This window comes from Nicrophorus vespilloides, unplaced genomic scaffold (assembly GCF_001412225.1).
Source record: "Nicrophorus vespilloides isolate i.1.1-1 unplaced genomic scaffold, Nicve_v1.0, whole genome shotgun sequence".
Classification (NCBI taxonomy): Eukaryota; Metazoa; Arthropoda; class Insecta; order Coleoptera; family Silphidae; genus Nicrophorus; species Nicrophorus vespilloides.
In genome coordinates, this window is record NW_017096734.1 from 1 (window position 1) to 14881 (window position 14881).

The window sequence follows — 14881 nt, forward strand, 5'->3', positions numbered from 1 at the left end:
AGCTTTCATATGCATCTCTTGGCTTCATTCTATCTATTATAGTTTTCGAGTAAATCAATGAAATGTAAAAACACTGCTTTTTCGAACTTTCTAATTTCAATTTTTCAACTTTGAACGCGTATTACAGCAATATGGATAAGAGCACAAGATTGTATCTATACTTTAGCAGATATTATGAAAATTGCTCACTGCTACTAATATTCGCGCGCCTCACAGTTTGGAAAACGCTGACTTAGATTAAGGGTTTCCCAAACTTTTCCTGCTTCGTAAATCCTGAAATTTTCACTGATATTCCACAGAACGTAGTTTGAGAAACCCTGACTTAACTTTATAATCGTATCGGTTAAATGAATGGTGAATAATTTAGTGTCGAAGAAAAATATTTTACCTCCGTTTCTCATAATTTAAAAATAAGTGGTTAACTCTTTGAGGGACGGCAGTACACGCAATGTATCACCTTTTGAACATGTCGAGGAAAGAGGAATTGTCCATTAATTTGATTGGTATAACGAAGGATGAATCTGTAGTTGTCTAGAAATTTAGGAATTTCTGGCCGCTCAAAGAGTTAATCCATAAACATATTACGTACCTTTAAGATATTTCTTGTTTTTAAAACCTGTGAAATTGTTGGGATCAATTTTAAAAATGAATTCGTTTCAGATATATATATAAGTTTTTTTACCTTTAATTGAGGATGGACGTAACTCGCAAGTTCAGGAGTCCGTTCGGAACGCGGCCATGGATGAGGGATACCGGAGCGGCTGCAGCGGCTCCAGGGAACAGCGGGATTAAAGGAATCGTGGCCGGTGAGCGCTTCTCTCTAAGGGGGATGGATGGGAAAAAAAAAAGGATTACATTTAACATTTCTTTTTGAATTGCGTAGGAGGAATAACTGGAGGAATAGAGATCTGCATAACGTTCCCCACCGAATACGTGAAGACGCAGCTGCAGCTGGACGAGAAGGGCGGACAGAAACGGTACAACGGCATCGCGGATTGCGTGAAGAAGACGGTGAAGAGGAACGGTTTCTTCGGATTGTACAGAGGTTTGAGCGTCTTGGTCTACGGCTCGATCCCGAAGAGCGCTGTCAGGTAGTAAATCGATTCGATTCCGTGGAGTTTAAGGTTTAAGGTTTTTTGTCCTAAGGTTCGGTACTTTCGAGGCGTTAAAGTCGCGGTTGGTGGGTGATTCCGGCGATTTCGGTGCTGGGAAGAAGTTGCTGTGCGGTCTGGGCGCCGGCGTCTGCGAGGCGATATTCGCCGTGACCCCCATGGAGACCGTCAAGGTGAAGTTCATCAATGACCAGAGGTTGGCGAAGCCTCAGTTCAAGGGATTCTTCCACGGGGTTGTGACGATCGTGAAGGCGGAGGGATTCGGCGGAGTGTACAAGGGTCTGTTCCCCACCATCCTGAAGCAGGGCTCCAATCAAGCGATCCGGTTCTACACGATGGAAACGATGAAGGACCTGTACAAGGGCGGCGACAAGAACAAACCTGTGCCGAAGCCGCTGGTCGGACTGTTCGGTGCAATCGCCGGTAACTATACAATAATATAATAACAACCGCAGTAAAATCGTCGACAATTTTACAATTGAAAAGTTGATCAACGATCAAAACAATAAATATTAATAGTGTTAAATGTGTGTTTGTGTTTTTAAGGGGCTGCATCGGTGTTTGGCAACACCCCGCTGGACGTGGTGAAGACGCGCATGCAGGGTCTGGAGGCGAGCAAGTACAAGAGCACCGTGGACTGCGCCGTCCAGATCTGGAAGCACGAAGGTCCGTTCGCCTTCTACAAGGGCACGGTTCCCCGTCTGGGCAGGGTCTGCCTGGACGTGGCCATCACCTTCATGATCTACGACAGCTTCATGGAGCTGTTCAACAAAGTTTGGCCTTAAAAATAAACAACAACAGCAACAACAACAAGAACAAGCAAACCCCACCCAGCACAGAGAGAGCAGACCGACCATCCACTACGCGACACTCGCCAAGCTACAAGTAAAAAGTGCGTAGACAAAGCTTCGCGTAGCGGATGGTAGTCGGAAAGCGCAAAAATAATCCAGGTACATATATATATATAAAATCGCAACATTCTGTTATAATATTACAATTTATATTATATTTTTTTTCAATTATTTTCTTTTACATGCCAAAACTATTAACGATCACCGTTGTGCGTTGTTCAGTTTTGTTTTTTTCGGGGTAAACATATGTTATTGCAAAGTATTACCAATATTTAATGAAAGGAAAAAGACGCATTTAATAAGATAATGAACGCCTCGAGTGTATAAAGAGAGAGGCGCAACTGCCAAGAGAAATATTAAACTCAAAGTATAAAAGTATTTTTGCCTACTTCATCATATTACCGTGTATATTCTGTGTAAATATATATAAATATAGAATTTAAGCAATTCATAATTATGTTATGTAAGAAAGAAAGTAAAAAGTTTGTTATTGTTTGTTTGTTTTTTTGTACGGACACAAATATACACCGAAATCGAACTGGAATTATTTCTTGACCCCTTTTTTTTACAAAAATCATCGATTTGCACACACAAATTACATGCGAAATAGATATTTGAAATTATATATAAAAAGTGGATGAGAGAGGAATGTGTGGATGAGAGAGACTATTGAATGAAACATTCGGGATTAAAGTCGGTGTCCTACAAATAATTTTTATTCTCAATTTTACTTCAAGTTTACTTAAAAAATAATAATATAATTGATAATAGTGAGATTATGAAAGTTACGTAGTTTTACATACGACATTTACATATAGTTTTGTTTTTTTTTTGTGTAAGTTACTGTTGTTTCTTCAAATTTAAAATCAATAATATTTATATAACAAAAAAAAAATGAACAAAAATCCTATCCTAAAGAAACTTGACCTAAATACATCCAGTCATCTATGATCTAATTATATAACAATCAGTGTTATGTTTATAAATATATTTATATAAAAAAAAATTAATAATAATAATAAGAAAAGTGAGAAAGATATAATATTATCTTTCTATTTGTTTTAAATTTGTTTGTTTTTTCAGTGGAAATCAAAATTTAGTCTCTTTTCGTTCATCACATAATAAGTAACAATATGTGGCTATTATTCTTGATTCTATTTTTTTTACATCATATGCCTAGACTGTTTGTATTTGCTGCAAAAGACAATATATTCTTTATAAACATCGGGTGTCGATTACGATTTCTCGCAAAGTCGAGAACGCACACACACATCATATTTTACACACATCAATTTAAAGAAAGGAAACAAAGAACGGCGTTTCTCGACCGGTTTTTTTCTCTTTTTTTGGAGACGGTTTGAGAATCGCCAGCAAATGTAAAAACTCTATGGAATTTATAGAAACTAAATGAAGAAAATAATAGCATGCATGGGTGAAGGAAAAATCTATCAGTGAAATTACAAAAGAAAACGTTAGATTTTCGTTGAGCCTTTAATACTCTAATTTTGAAAAATAAGGTCTCAAAGTAAAATCGAACTTTCTTTTGCAATAAATCTGTGCAAGCTCAACGTGATTTCTCAAAAAAATTGGAAACTTGTTAAGAAAGCCAAGATTTTTAATGATTTCGTGTGAAGAGTTGCACAGAATCAAGCTTAAGCTAAGTCTACTTCTAATCCGCAAAATAAATAATAGTTACACTTGATTTCGAGGATGTTAGGAACGGGTTTGTAAAATTATATAATTAAAACTAGAGTCTATGACGAAATGGCAGAGAAGGAATCTCTCGATCTCCATCATGTATTCGTCTCTCGCACATTCGCTTTCTCTCTATTTGTAAAATATATATATATATATTTATACGCATTTCGTCGTAAGTGATTAATGCGTTTTCTTAAATACTTCTAGGATCTACTGGGCGAGCGCAAGAGAAAAAAAGAGAAGGAGAACTGTTTGCGGCTCTTTGAAATGAATTTGAAATATTATTTGGGTTTTGTATTTACCAGCCAGGTGTTGTGTTGGCCAAACGGCGGATGCGCCGGGTGTTGCGGTCTTGATCGCGGATCTTTTTCTCCATTTCGGCGTCGGTGAGCGTCTCCAAGAACGGAGCCCACTGATCGGATTCGCACGGCGGACGGAAAGGCACCTAAAATTTTAACAATAAAATCGATGTATTTACGCACTGATCGATTCGTTTACCTCGACTATCGGTAACGGGGCTTCGCTGAAAGCGTACGTCCTTTGGTGCCAGGACAACTGTCCTCGGATGGAATACGCGATGGCCGTCACGAATTCTCCTCCCAATCCCAGCTCGGCGCACAGCTTGTTCGCGAAATGCTCTGGATTGTTCTCCTTTTGCGACATGTCCCATTCCACCTAGGCGGGAAATCGGTTTAAAGACGACAGGCCAAGTGTTGGTTGTAGACGAAAACAAACCTGATCGACCAACGAAGTGTTTCCAACGTGAATGTTCAGCTTGATGATGACGCGCTGATCGCAGTTCTCCTCGATGATGCCGGGTGGTTCGTTGGGGAAAACCTCGAGCTGCTGACGGATGGCCTGCGCTATAGCCGGCACAAAGGTCAGCGGGTTCAAATCCAGATCATCGCAGAGAACTTCAGCGAACTGCTCCGGACTGATCAAACTCTCTACACTCATAGAACGCAACAATTAAACCTCCTCGCACCGGCGAAAAACACTCACCGTTCTTGTTCCAAGTGAACGTGTCCCTGAGCTTCTGACCCTCGATTTCCATGTCGAGACGGATCGGTACCAAAAGCTCCGACTGGCCGGCGTTCTCCGTGTGCACTTGCGGTTCGCTGTCGTCGAAGCACAACGGAAACGTCCTCACCTTTAATAAATAACAAGATTTTTCAAATCGCTCGCAACGCTCATGATCACATTTACCTTTTTGGAGGCGACACGGTTTCTGTTGATCGTCGTGGCTTGTGGCACGGCGTCCAGATGACTCGAGTTCGGAAGCGACGGCACCCATTGCATGCTCTTCTTCGTCTTGCCCTCTCTGGGAAGCAGAGGTTCCGTTGTGTGCACCGACACCGCTTTGTATCTGAATAGTGGAAAGTGGAAATCGAAAATTATTATAACATTCACTCAGAGTTCGTGCCCTTTAACTTTCCAAGAGAAACACAACCACAGCAAATTATTTGTCCAAATACAAATCCAAATACATTATCCTCATACCAAGAACTACAACTAACAAGTGCATACAACAAAAATACAACTGTTAATACTACTAAACAATGACTCCAGTACTGGACATGCTTCAAACTACAAATTCATGAGGATAGTTTAGGGTAATCAATCTACTTAGAATCCAGAAAAACTAGGATTAATTTATCTTGTAAATTATCAATATCAAGCAAGAAAGCAACAAAGTACATTGAATTATATTATCTTGACGTAAAGGGATTATATAAGTACAGATATACTACTTTCAATAATACTCATAAGGATTTTTAAAAAGATTAAAGAAATTATTTGACTGAATTTGCATTGCATGCATCAGTAATTTTCATGTAACTGTTATAATTAGCAACAAAAATGAAAAATGCAAGTCTTAGGAGACTTCTAGAAAAGTGCTTGAAGGAATGGTGATACTGATACGATACTGAAGAAACATTTGTAAAAGAAAGCTTCAACCCTTCAACTTCTACACCAAAAGAGACGCAGAAGTGGAACAAACTGTGAATAATATATATATATGTGTGTTGACTATTTTGGGGGGTTGTGAACTAGGTAATTTACAAACATACTTATCATCATTGCCCTCAATAATGTCCTCAACTTCAGATGTTCTGAGCAGTGAAACGGAACTTGCCAAGACATGTTGACTGAGACCGCTGTCGATGAGGCGTTTTCGTTCTTCAACTGTTATCGTCCTACGGTACATCCCGGGGTACCTCTTGTACAGGGAGCCCCTGAAGAGGCGCAAGTAATTGCCCACCTACAAAATTCCAATCGAACAATAATTACACCAAGCTTTATCTTTTACTTATATTTTCGTATCAATTCATTTACCTCGGATCCAACGCAATAATATTCACCATTCTCTTCCAATTGAAAGCTGATCGGCTTATCCCCAAACGTTCTGATCGCCATCGCGTAAACAAACTACGATCGTCAACTGTTTTAACCTAACAACCGGATCGAAACAAGTTTGTTGTTTATGATTCAGTAATTTCATTACCAACCTTTTAAAAATTATTACAAAATATTGTTAATATGTTCAAAATGTATGCAAAATTATCTAACATTAACTAATATTAAGCGCATTTGTTGTATGATCATAAAGAAAATTGGACAAAAAAAATGCAAATATATTTTTTGCAGTTGGTGAACTTGTAGTAAAAAGAACAAAACACATGCGATGTTGCCAGTTTTAGCTTTGAATTGGTGAATTATTTCATAATTGATCGAAATTAGTGCGCTTCTTGAGAAATAATTGTAATAGTTTTTTTTTTAAATGTAATTTTTGATTCTATATTATTGTGGATCGTGTGTTGGGATGCGCTCGTAGAATTTTGCGAATGTGGCAACGTCGCTATCGTAAAGAGCTGTCAAAGAAGAACAACAAAAAGGGAAAGGGTAGGAAAGGGAACGATCCTTAAAAAGGGTGAATGTGTCAGTGTCAGTGTCAGTGGCAATCAGTGACTGGTGTCAGCAGTTCCTCAGTGCCTAGATTTGTCATTAGGTATAAGTTTTGAATTGTCGGTGCCAATTCTAAATTCTACCTTTCTGCAAACTCTATCTCAGTGCTTCCCGACAATTAAGAGGTAAATATTTCTATTTTGTTTTGAACAGTTTGCTTTTTCCCTGCTTTTCGCATAATAATCATTTGTAGGAACTACATAGTTACATAGTAGATTTGTTTATCATCCATAATCATTAACGCTTGTATCATAAGATCATTAAAAAGTTACAGGAAAAGTGTATGCTTATACGCACACTCCATGGCCCAAAATACGCTTGTTATGCAGAAGAGGTACTGCCATTTGTGTAACGGCTATTATAATAATGATGTTTTCAACTATCACATTAGTACAAAGTATCACAAGTATGCGACCAATGAGGAGGATTTGGAATATAAGGGTGGATCAAAGTTGATACCTATCATAGGTACGAAAATGTACTGCACCGAATGCTCCACCTGCACTGACAACAAGGAAAACCATGAGTGTGAAGAACCGAGTGTGCAGAATTATGAATCTGAGATAGCACTAGACAGTTTGGCTGGGAAATATGAAGTTACTTATCGACCTGTCTGCAGAGCATTTAAATATCATGGGATAAGGTATTGTGTTTGTTTACTGTGCTCCACCATTGATGTTGGGTTGGCGGAGAATCACATGCACTCGGATATGCACAAAGAGAGTACATTCGATTATGACAGGCAGGTGAGATTGGATCAGTTCTACTTGTTCTTTATAAACACTCCTAGAGAGGTGGTGGAGAGATTCATGCCACTGTCGTTAGATAGAATCCAGTGCCTGAAGTGCATGCAAATAATACCTTATAGAACGGTACAAATGCATAACAATTGCTCCTACAATAGTTTCATAGTAACAGACAGTTGCTTGAGATTGCCAATCAATAAGCTATACGACTGGAACAATAAATTAGACTACGATGAACGGATATTGAACATGTTCTATCCCAAGAAGCTAATGAAAATCGTTTACAAATTTGACAAAACGCCAATATATGTGGCGCAAAAGGCCTCCGGATCCCTGAAATGTTTATTTTGTTGTGTCGAAGGTAAAGTTGGAAAGTCTATTACACATCTTTAGTAGCAGCAGCAGCATCAATCAATCAATCAATACACACGTAAAAAGTACATTTGAACCTGAAGTAATTAAGGAAGATGTGACTGGATCATCGATATCTTATGTGTGTAATTGTGTAACGTTGTCTATGCAATATTTCGCCGATGACTGCAAAATTTTATTCGAAATCCGTAAACGTTCAACTCTATATTTTATTTCCGCAGGTATTATTGGAATTGAGCAAGTCGTGGAGCATTTCACGTCGTTTCGCCATTTAATGAATAGCAATAACGTTCTGTACAATCAGGCTTTATCCACATACCATCAGTATTTTGCGCTTAGCGATGTCGGTGATCAGATGAGACATCATCTGTTCGAACCGCTATCATCGAACGGTGTCACCTGCTTACTCTGCCAAAATCCCGTCGTCTTTAAGGAGATCAAAAACCACAATTGTCCCCAGGAAGCAGCAGAATCCAGTTCGTATCGTTTCCTTAAAATCTTATTTTTATCGTTTCATTTTGGTTTCATTTTGGTTTTGTTTGTTTGTTTCTCTTTCCTTTTGTCATCTACAATTAGCTTCGAGTGAGGATAGCCAGATTGCGGACGTCGCAGAACTATTGAAGATGAATGCTATGATCATGGATTACTCGCCGAAGCAGAAGCTGTGCTTGTGTTGCGAGACTATACTGAACAACGAAAAGAATGTCGTCGAACATGTGATGTCGAAGAAGCACAAGAATGCAGCGGTATGCAAGAAGGATATAGTTCAAGTGTACCTGGATTTCTGGGGAAGCGAGAAACGGAAGGAGCAGGTTAATATCATCGAGAACGTGGCTTTTGGATAACGATAATAATACAACAAGTACCGTTTTTTTTTGCAGAAATATTATCTTCCTTACGACCTGAATAAGTTCAGATGCATGGAATGCAGACACTCGGTGAATCTGTCCGCGATCGTTCCTCACGCTGCCGAATGTATCCCAACGTTGAGCGAAGCAGAGCCTACGATGTACAAGGATTCGGTGAAGAACGCCCTGTATCCGACGTCGAAGACGTTCAAGGAGTGCGTCTTCCAGAAACGCAATAAACTATTATTTTGCCTGTACTGCTGCGCTACGCTGCAAGGCTCCACGGAGGACCACTGCAAGGTTCCTTCTCATCTGAAGAACATAAACAATTCGAACAAAATAAAAATGGTCGAAGCGTACCACAATTATTGGAAGCACAAGAGCGAGGAGATGCAGCTTTCGCAGATATGCTTCAGCCCGAGCAACTCGAGGACCGTCGAGTGCAACTGGTGCGAGCGTTTCTTCACGTTCCAAGAGTTGAAGGGTCACAATTGCTTGAACCTGAAGATCGGCGATTTCAAACTGCTCACCGGTCAATTGTCCTATTGCAGCGAAGTTATGGAGACGGTCTATCCGCATGACAACTTCGAGGTGCAAGTATCCAACAAGAAATACCTGTGTCTTTTTTGCAACGTGGACGCAACCGGAACGCTAGACTGGCATCTTGCTGGGAAATCTCATAGGAAAAAGATTCGCAATAAGGAACGCGTCCAAGCGGTGGTGCGATACCATCGATTCTGGATGTCCAAAGGGAACGAGCTTCAAATGAATCAATTGAAGTACAGACCTTTCAATCATCAGTGCATGGAATGCGTGCAATGTAATTTGGTGCATGGTTGGGACGTCCTGATGAAACACAAATGCGATGTACCGTCACAAACGGTGAAGAAGATGCGTTACGGTGCAGATATCATGAGAACCGTTTATCATCACATGACGATGTGCGACGCTATGGATACTTTCGTCGTGCAACGAATCGACGCCAATCTGTACAACTGTCTCCACTGCCGCATGACTTTTTCGGAGAGCGTCAGCGAACACTGCAAATCGGTGAGGCACAAAGCCAAAGCCAAACTGAACCTCTGGATGAGTGCCCTTAACGCGTACCATTCCTACTGGCTGAACAGCAAAACGCCGATGGATCAGATCTATTACACAACGCACAGTCACGTCAACATGCGGTGCTTGCGTTGCGAGGATGTTGTCTTCTTCAACGACGTGCTGCCTCATGAATGTTCGCCGACGCAGAGCGCGAAGACTCAAAACAAGACCGTTTACTGTTACGAGGTTCTGTTCAGCATCTATTCGCACCTGGAGTCTGAACGTATGGAGGATCTGTTCATACAGAAGATCGACGACAAAACGTACCACTGCTTGCACTGTGCCATCCAAATTCGACGCAATTGGGATAAGCACGCGAAGACGCACGCACATTCCGGCAGAATCGACTCGAACGATGAGTTCATCTCGAAGTCGGTGTCGCGCTACCACAAGTTCTGGGTGTCTGGGAGCAGTCCGGCTGTGCAGCTGATGCAGACCAAGTATTTCCCGTACGATATGGAGAATGGAACGTGCGTCTGGTGCGATTCTATCCTGCCGTACAACGAAACGATGATCAAGCACAAATGCGTAGAAAGCAGCGACAGCAGCGGAAGCAATAGCAGCGATGACGAAGACGAAGAAGATGCGGAGGTATTGACAATGTTGGAGCGAAAGGATGAAGGTGCGTATTTTTATTATCGGTCGCGATTAAATCACATTTCAACATTCTCTTTTTTCTTCAGTTCTACTTCAGAGATACAAAGGACCGAGCAAGTTGCACAATCTAGTCAGATCGGTATTGTATCCGCATAATTTGTGCCAATTGGTATCGAATTCACATCTGAAACTGCACTTTCCCATCTTCCATAATCGCATAATGAAGATACGCTGCTTGCTGTGCACGAAGGATATTGATAAAACCGAGAAAGACGTGATCAATCACCTGAAGAATTATCACGGACAGTTCACTAGTCGTCTCTTCACTCAGGCGATACACGTGATCGCCTATCATAAACATTTTGAAAAACAGCCCATCGACAAACATTATCTGCAAGTGAGTTGTTGTTACCTTGAGCGAGGACTTTGAGGAAAACGCCACTATGATTATTACTGCATGATTCATTCGCTTTTTATCGCAAATTTCATTGCTATCTCTCTTTTTATTTATTTAGTTATTTACACGCTAATTTTGTTCTCGTTTGATTTAGTCGTATTTTATGCCAGCTGGAACGAGGACCGCGAACTGTCTCAGATTGCACAACGTCGAATACAGCAAGTTGGAACATCACTACGTCAAGTGTGCGAAACGCAGTGATAAGACTCTGGAGGGCAGCATGAAGAAGTTCACCAATCCGAACCTGATACAGGGAGCGGGTAAAGTTTTCCACGAGATGGTCATCGTTCCCAAAGGTCGATTCCCCGTGCGACTGCAATACCAATCCGAGTTCTTTCGCATGGAAGCGGAGCCGTCGAAGAAGGTGTACTGCAAGTACTGCGAAATCGATCTAGAGAGCTTCTCGGATGCGCTCCTCCATCTCGCCGAAGAAAAACACTCGGTGCTGCTGAAGTCCAAGGAGAAGTACATGTACGTGTGCGACATGTGCTGCTATAAGACGCACAGGGAGATCGACTGGCAGAAGCATTTCTCTTCTACCGGACATCAAAACATGTAAGTATTACGTTCAGATAATACATTTAAATTAATTTGCTTAATAATTGTGCTTAATTTGCGTAGGTACAAGAGCATTGGTGAGATAAGACAGACGACGTTGCACGAGTTCGAATGCAAAATATGCGCTTACGTGCTGTACGGTGACGAGTTGTCCGTGTTCGACCACAAAGAGGGACTCGCCGCTCTGAAGCCGAACAAGAAGATAAAGAATCGCGAGCAGAGCGATAAGAAGTTGCGCAAGATATTCGGGAACGAAGAATCGACGGAGCTGTTTCTGGAGGAGAGACAGGTGGAGTGCGAACTCGTCGGCTCTCCGGCTGTGCAGCTCTGTTTGCAAGATATCAAGGAGCAGCTGAAGACGAAGTATCCCCACTGCAAGGTCTTCCCGTTCGGATCTAGGGCCATCGAGATTGGAGACTCGAACAGCGATCTCGACGTGTTCGCCGATCTGAAAAGCAATTACTTCGGTGGCGCTCAAGTCAACAGCAGAGCATAATCCGGGAGATGACGAAGCTGCTGAAGTTGCGCTCCGACTTGTTCCAGTTGGTCTTCAGTATACCGACCGCTCGCACCCCGATCATCCGGTTCATGCACGCCAGCACCGAAATAAACTGCGATCTGAGTTTCATGAACGGCCTCAGCGTCGAGAACACGAAATTCGTCAAGTTCTGTTACGATCTGCAGCCGATCAGCCGCGACGCCGTCCTCCTGCTGCGCTGTTTCAGCAACATCGAATCACTGTACGGCGAGTACAAGATCTGCTCGTACGCCTTCAGCATGATGTTGCTCTTCTACATGCAAACGAAAGGATGGCTGCTGTCCGTCCAGCGTCTTCGCTCGCTGACGAACACCGATGTTCAAGTAATCGATGGTTGGCCGATCATCGATTACAACGAATCCGTCGAAACGTTGAAGCAGAACGTCGAAGAATACACGGGCGGCGGCGTGTACCAACTGGTGAAGGGATTCTTCGAATTCTACAACGAGTTCAATTTCGAGAAGGACGTCGTGTGTCCGTTCATGGGAGTCATCGTGAAACGCAAGCAATTCAACGGTGACGGCGTAAATCTTCCGTCGGAGATGTCCGTTTACCGGAAGAACTTGAAGGAGGGTGAGTCGTTCCGCGTCGACGACTGCTACATGTGCGTTCAAGATCCGTTCGATCTTTCGCATAATCTGACCAAAGCCGTGAGCAGCGATGCCGTTGCCAGTTTCAAGTTCAAATGCCGTAACGTCCTGCAGATGTTCAGTCATTGATGAACGAAGACGAAACGCTTAATCGAAGTGTGCGTGGGACCACAGAGTGTTTTTTTTGACATGTCTGCTTGTCGTGTTGTTAATTTTTTTTTTTCATACCTGTGTTTATACAAATGTTAAATCATGTGCTCTTTGTCAATTATAACACGTAGATATATTTTTTTTATTAAGAATGTAAATTGATTTTATCTTATACGACGCAATACAAATAAATGATATATATATATATATTTTATAAAGCAAAATCTATATAGTTTTTTCTACCCAATCAATTTTACATAAAACAAATGATGATGTCAAACTTTGACAATTTTGATCATAAAATGAATAAGATGGCGTTGAATGATGTTATTATTTTATTAGGTGTATTCAATGAAGTTTTCTTTGTGAATTCCGAACATGATGGCTCCGAATAACGGAAAAACAAGTAGAATCACGGAAGCGGCGATGACGGAGACGGCAATTCCAGCCAAGAGCATCTCTCTCGTCGGTATCTTGCAGTAAAACTGGACGACGGCGTTCGTCGGCGCGGAGGCGGGCAGGCAGAAGGCGTGCGAACTGGCTATGGTGACGGGGATCATCAGGTACAGTGGATGCCATCTGGCCATCTGCGCGATGTCCGCCGCGATCGGCAGCAGCAGATCGATCACCGCAATGTGTCCGCTGAGCTCGGTGAGGACGCTGCCCAAGAAGCAGACCGCAGCGAGCACCGCGAACTTGGGCAGCAAGTGGTAATTATCGCGCAACTTGTGAACCAGGCCCTGCCCGATGCCCGCCGACCTCGAACCTTCCACGATTGCGTTCCCACCGCCTACAAGCACGAGCAATCCCCAGGGCATCCTCTTCTGCACCACCGCCCACGTCAGCAATCCGTCCCAATCCTCGCGCTCGTAATCCTCGGACACTAACTTTCTCCAATCGAACTTCGAGGGAATCATGAACAGCAGCGCCACGATCAGGATGGAACAAGTCGAATCTTGGATCTGGCAAGCAAAACCATACACAAACATTTGAAACGAACGTATATGAAAATCCGCAAAAACCTTGAGTTCGGTGAAGAGCGTGGACCATCCCTCCAGGAAATCCGGTTGTCGGAAGAACCACAAGAAGAGAGCCAGCAGCAGACAACCGGCGACTCCGATCTCGTGAAAAGTCAAAGCGCCCAAATCCTTAAACTCGTCTCGAATCCCAGCGCGAACCTGAACCTTCTCCAACGTGAACCTTTCCAATCTCTGAGCGGCGTTCGATTTCTCTCTGAAAAGTCCCATGTACTGAACTTGCAGCCACAACCATAGCGAAGCTATGGTGATCAACGCAATCGGAAGATTCAGCAAGGCCCATTTCAGCGTCGTCACCTCGTTGGGAACGCTCGGGAATTTCTCGCTGTGAATCGCTTCGAAAAGAACAACATTTAAAAAACTAATTCTCGTTATCAATTTTGCGATGATACCGTTGAAGTTATGGTTTATGGAATCCGCGGCCATGCAACTTATTCCGCCCACGGTGGAGGCGTACGCGCACGTGAGAAACGTGCAGATCGCTTCGCGACTCGGAACCTCCTCTTCGTCGCGCTCCAAATTGACGTGACTCAAATCCAACGTCTCTTCGGCCGCTTCCAATCTGGAGAAATAGGATATTTCGGTGCCTGAAACGGTGTACATTTTACTAAACTCACTTCGCGTATGAAAATATGTAAGATTAGATTAATAACTGTGCGACTGGAGGCATCTGAATGCTGCATCGAGGATCGGGTAGAGGACGACGATGGCCGAAACGTTGGCCATCCACATGGAAACGAACGTGGCCAGAGCGGCCAAAACGAAGTTGAACAATCGCAGCCGGCATTTCACCGCCAGCAGAAGACCCAATCCGAGGCGACGATGCAGTTGGCTGTGCTCGATGGCCAGAGCCAACATCAAGCTGCACATGAACAGAATGTTACCTTCGGTTATGTAGCAGATGGGGACGATGTCCGAAGATATTATATCCATCGTCGGGAACAAAACCTTTTTTTGGAAATAAATTCGTTATTGATTAATCAAGAAAAGTTAAAATCAATTTACCGTCGGAATCAGAGCTGTTATGGGGAGCGGAAGTGATTCGGAGACCCAATATCCGACCATCAGGATTATAACGTACAGACATTTCAGACTTGTCGTTCCACCGATCAGGAATATCGGCAAAAGGATGACCGGTAGCAAAGTCGTGCAGAAACCTCTCCAATGACTGCGAAGGAACGAGATTCGACCTCCGATCACACGCGACACGTTACGACGCATCTAGACGTAAACCTACTTAATTCTTTTATTTGTGTCTG

General features: G+C 42.5%; 5 protein-coding genes across 9 annotated transcripts; 3 read left to right on the forward strand and 2 right to left on the reverse strand.

The window, feature by feature from the left end:
* Positions 1–693: 693 nt before the first annotated feature.
* On the forward strand, positions 694–2501 carry LOC108558009 (putative tricarboxylate transport protein, mitochondrial; the record flags this gene model as incomplete). The annotated part of the gene is given in 4 exon segments (XM_017914790.1): positions 694–806; positions 884–1091; positions 1147–1535; positions 1659–2501. Coding segments are annotated over 4 exon segments (948 nt in total). The 3' UTR covers positions 1898–2501.
* Positions 2502–3017: 516 nt separating this feature from the next.
* LOC108558018 (SWI/SNF-related matrix-associated actin-dependent regulator of chromatin subfamily B member 1) lies at positions 3018–6165 on the reverse strand. Of its 3 annotated transcripts, none has more exons than XM_017914801.1 (8): positions 5999–6165; positions 5738–5924; positions 4868–5034; positions 4664–4811; positions 4397–4608; positions 4160–4336; positions 3964–4106; positions 3018–3157 (listed from the first exon to the last, which is right to left on the reverse strand). In XM_017914801.1, exons 1-8 carry the CDS (start codon positions 6077–6079, stop codon positions 3127–3129), a joined length of 1146 nt encoding a protein of 381 aa, XP_017770290.1. In that variant the 5' UTR covers positions 6080–6165; the 3' UTR covers positions 3018–3126. The 3 variants fall into 3 exon arrangements, with proteins under 3 accessions (XP_017770290.1, XP_017770291.1, XP_017770292.1); XM_017914802.1 differs by having other exon boundaries at positions 4868–5027; positions 5734–5924; XM_017914803.1 differs by lacking the exon at positions 3018–3157 and having other exon boundaries at positions 3537–4106; positions 4868–5027; positions 5734–5924.
* A 354-nt stretch (positions 6166–6519) lies between these two features.
* LOC108558015 lies at positions 6520–11818 on the forward strand. 2 transcript variants are annotated; one of them, XM_017914798.1, is made up of 7 exons: positions 6520–6753; positions 7968–8222; positions 8323–8558; positions 8628–10317; positions 10379–10689; positions 10844–11304; positions 11371–11818. In XM_017914798.1, exons 2-7 carry the CDS (start codon positions 8021–8023, stop codon positions 11801–11803), a joined length of 3333 nt encoding a protein of 1110 aa, XP_017770287.1. In that variant the 5' UTR covers positions 6520–6753; positions 7968–8020; the 3' UTR covers positions 11804–11818. The 2 variants fall into 2 exon arrangements, with proteins under 2 accessions (XP_017770287.1, XP_017770288.1); XM_017914799.1 differs by lacking the exon at positions 7968–8222.
* On the forward strand, positions 11719–12726 carry LOC108558016 (speckle targeted PIP5K1A-regulated poly(A) polymerase). The gene has a single exon (XM_017914800.1). The coding sequence runs from the start codon at positions 11812–11814 to the stop codon at positions 12562–12564; it is 753 nt and encodes a 250-aa protein (XP_017770289.1). The 5' UTR covers positions 11719–11811; the 3' UTR covers positions 12565–12726.
* A 107-nt stretch (positions 12727–12833) lies between these two features.
* Positions 12834–14858, reverse strand: LOC108558012 (protein I'm not dead yet-like). Of its 2 annotated transcripts, XM_017914795.1 has the most exons (5): positions 14628–14858; positions 14276–14570; positions 14015–14209; positions 13608–13957; positions 12834–13547 (listed from the first exon to the last, which is right to left on the reverse strand). In XM_017914795.1, exons 1-5 carry the CDS (start codon positions 14841–14843, stop codon positions 12924–12926), a joined length of 1680 nt encoding a protein of 559 aa, XP_017770284.1. In that variant the 5' UTR covers positions 14844–14858; the 3' UTR covers positions 12834–12923. The 2 variants fall into 2 exon arrangements, with proteins under 2 accessions (XP_017770284.1, XP_017770283.1); XM_017914794.1 differs by having other exon boundaries at positions 12834–13957.
* Positions 14859–14881: the final 23 nt, after the last annotated feature.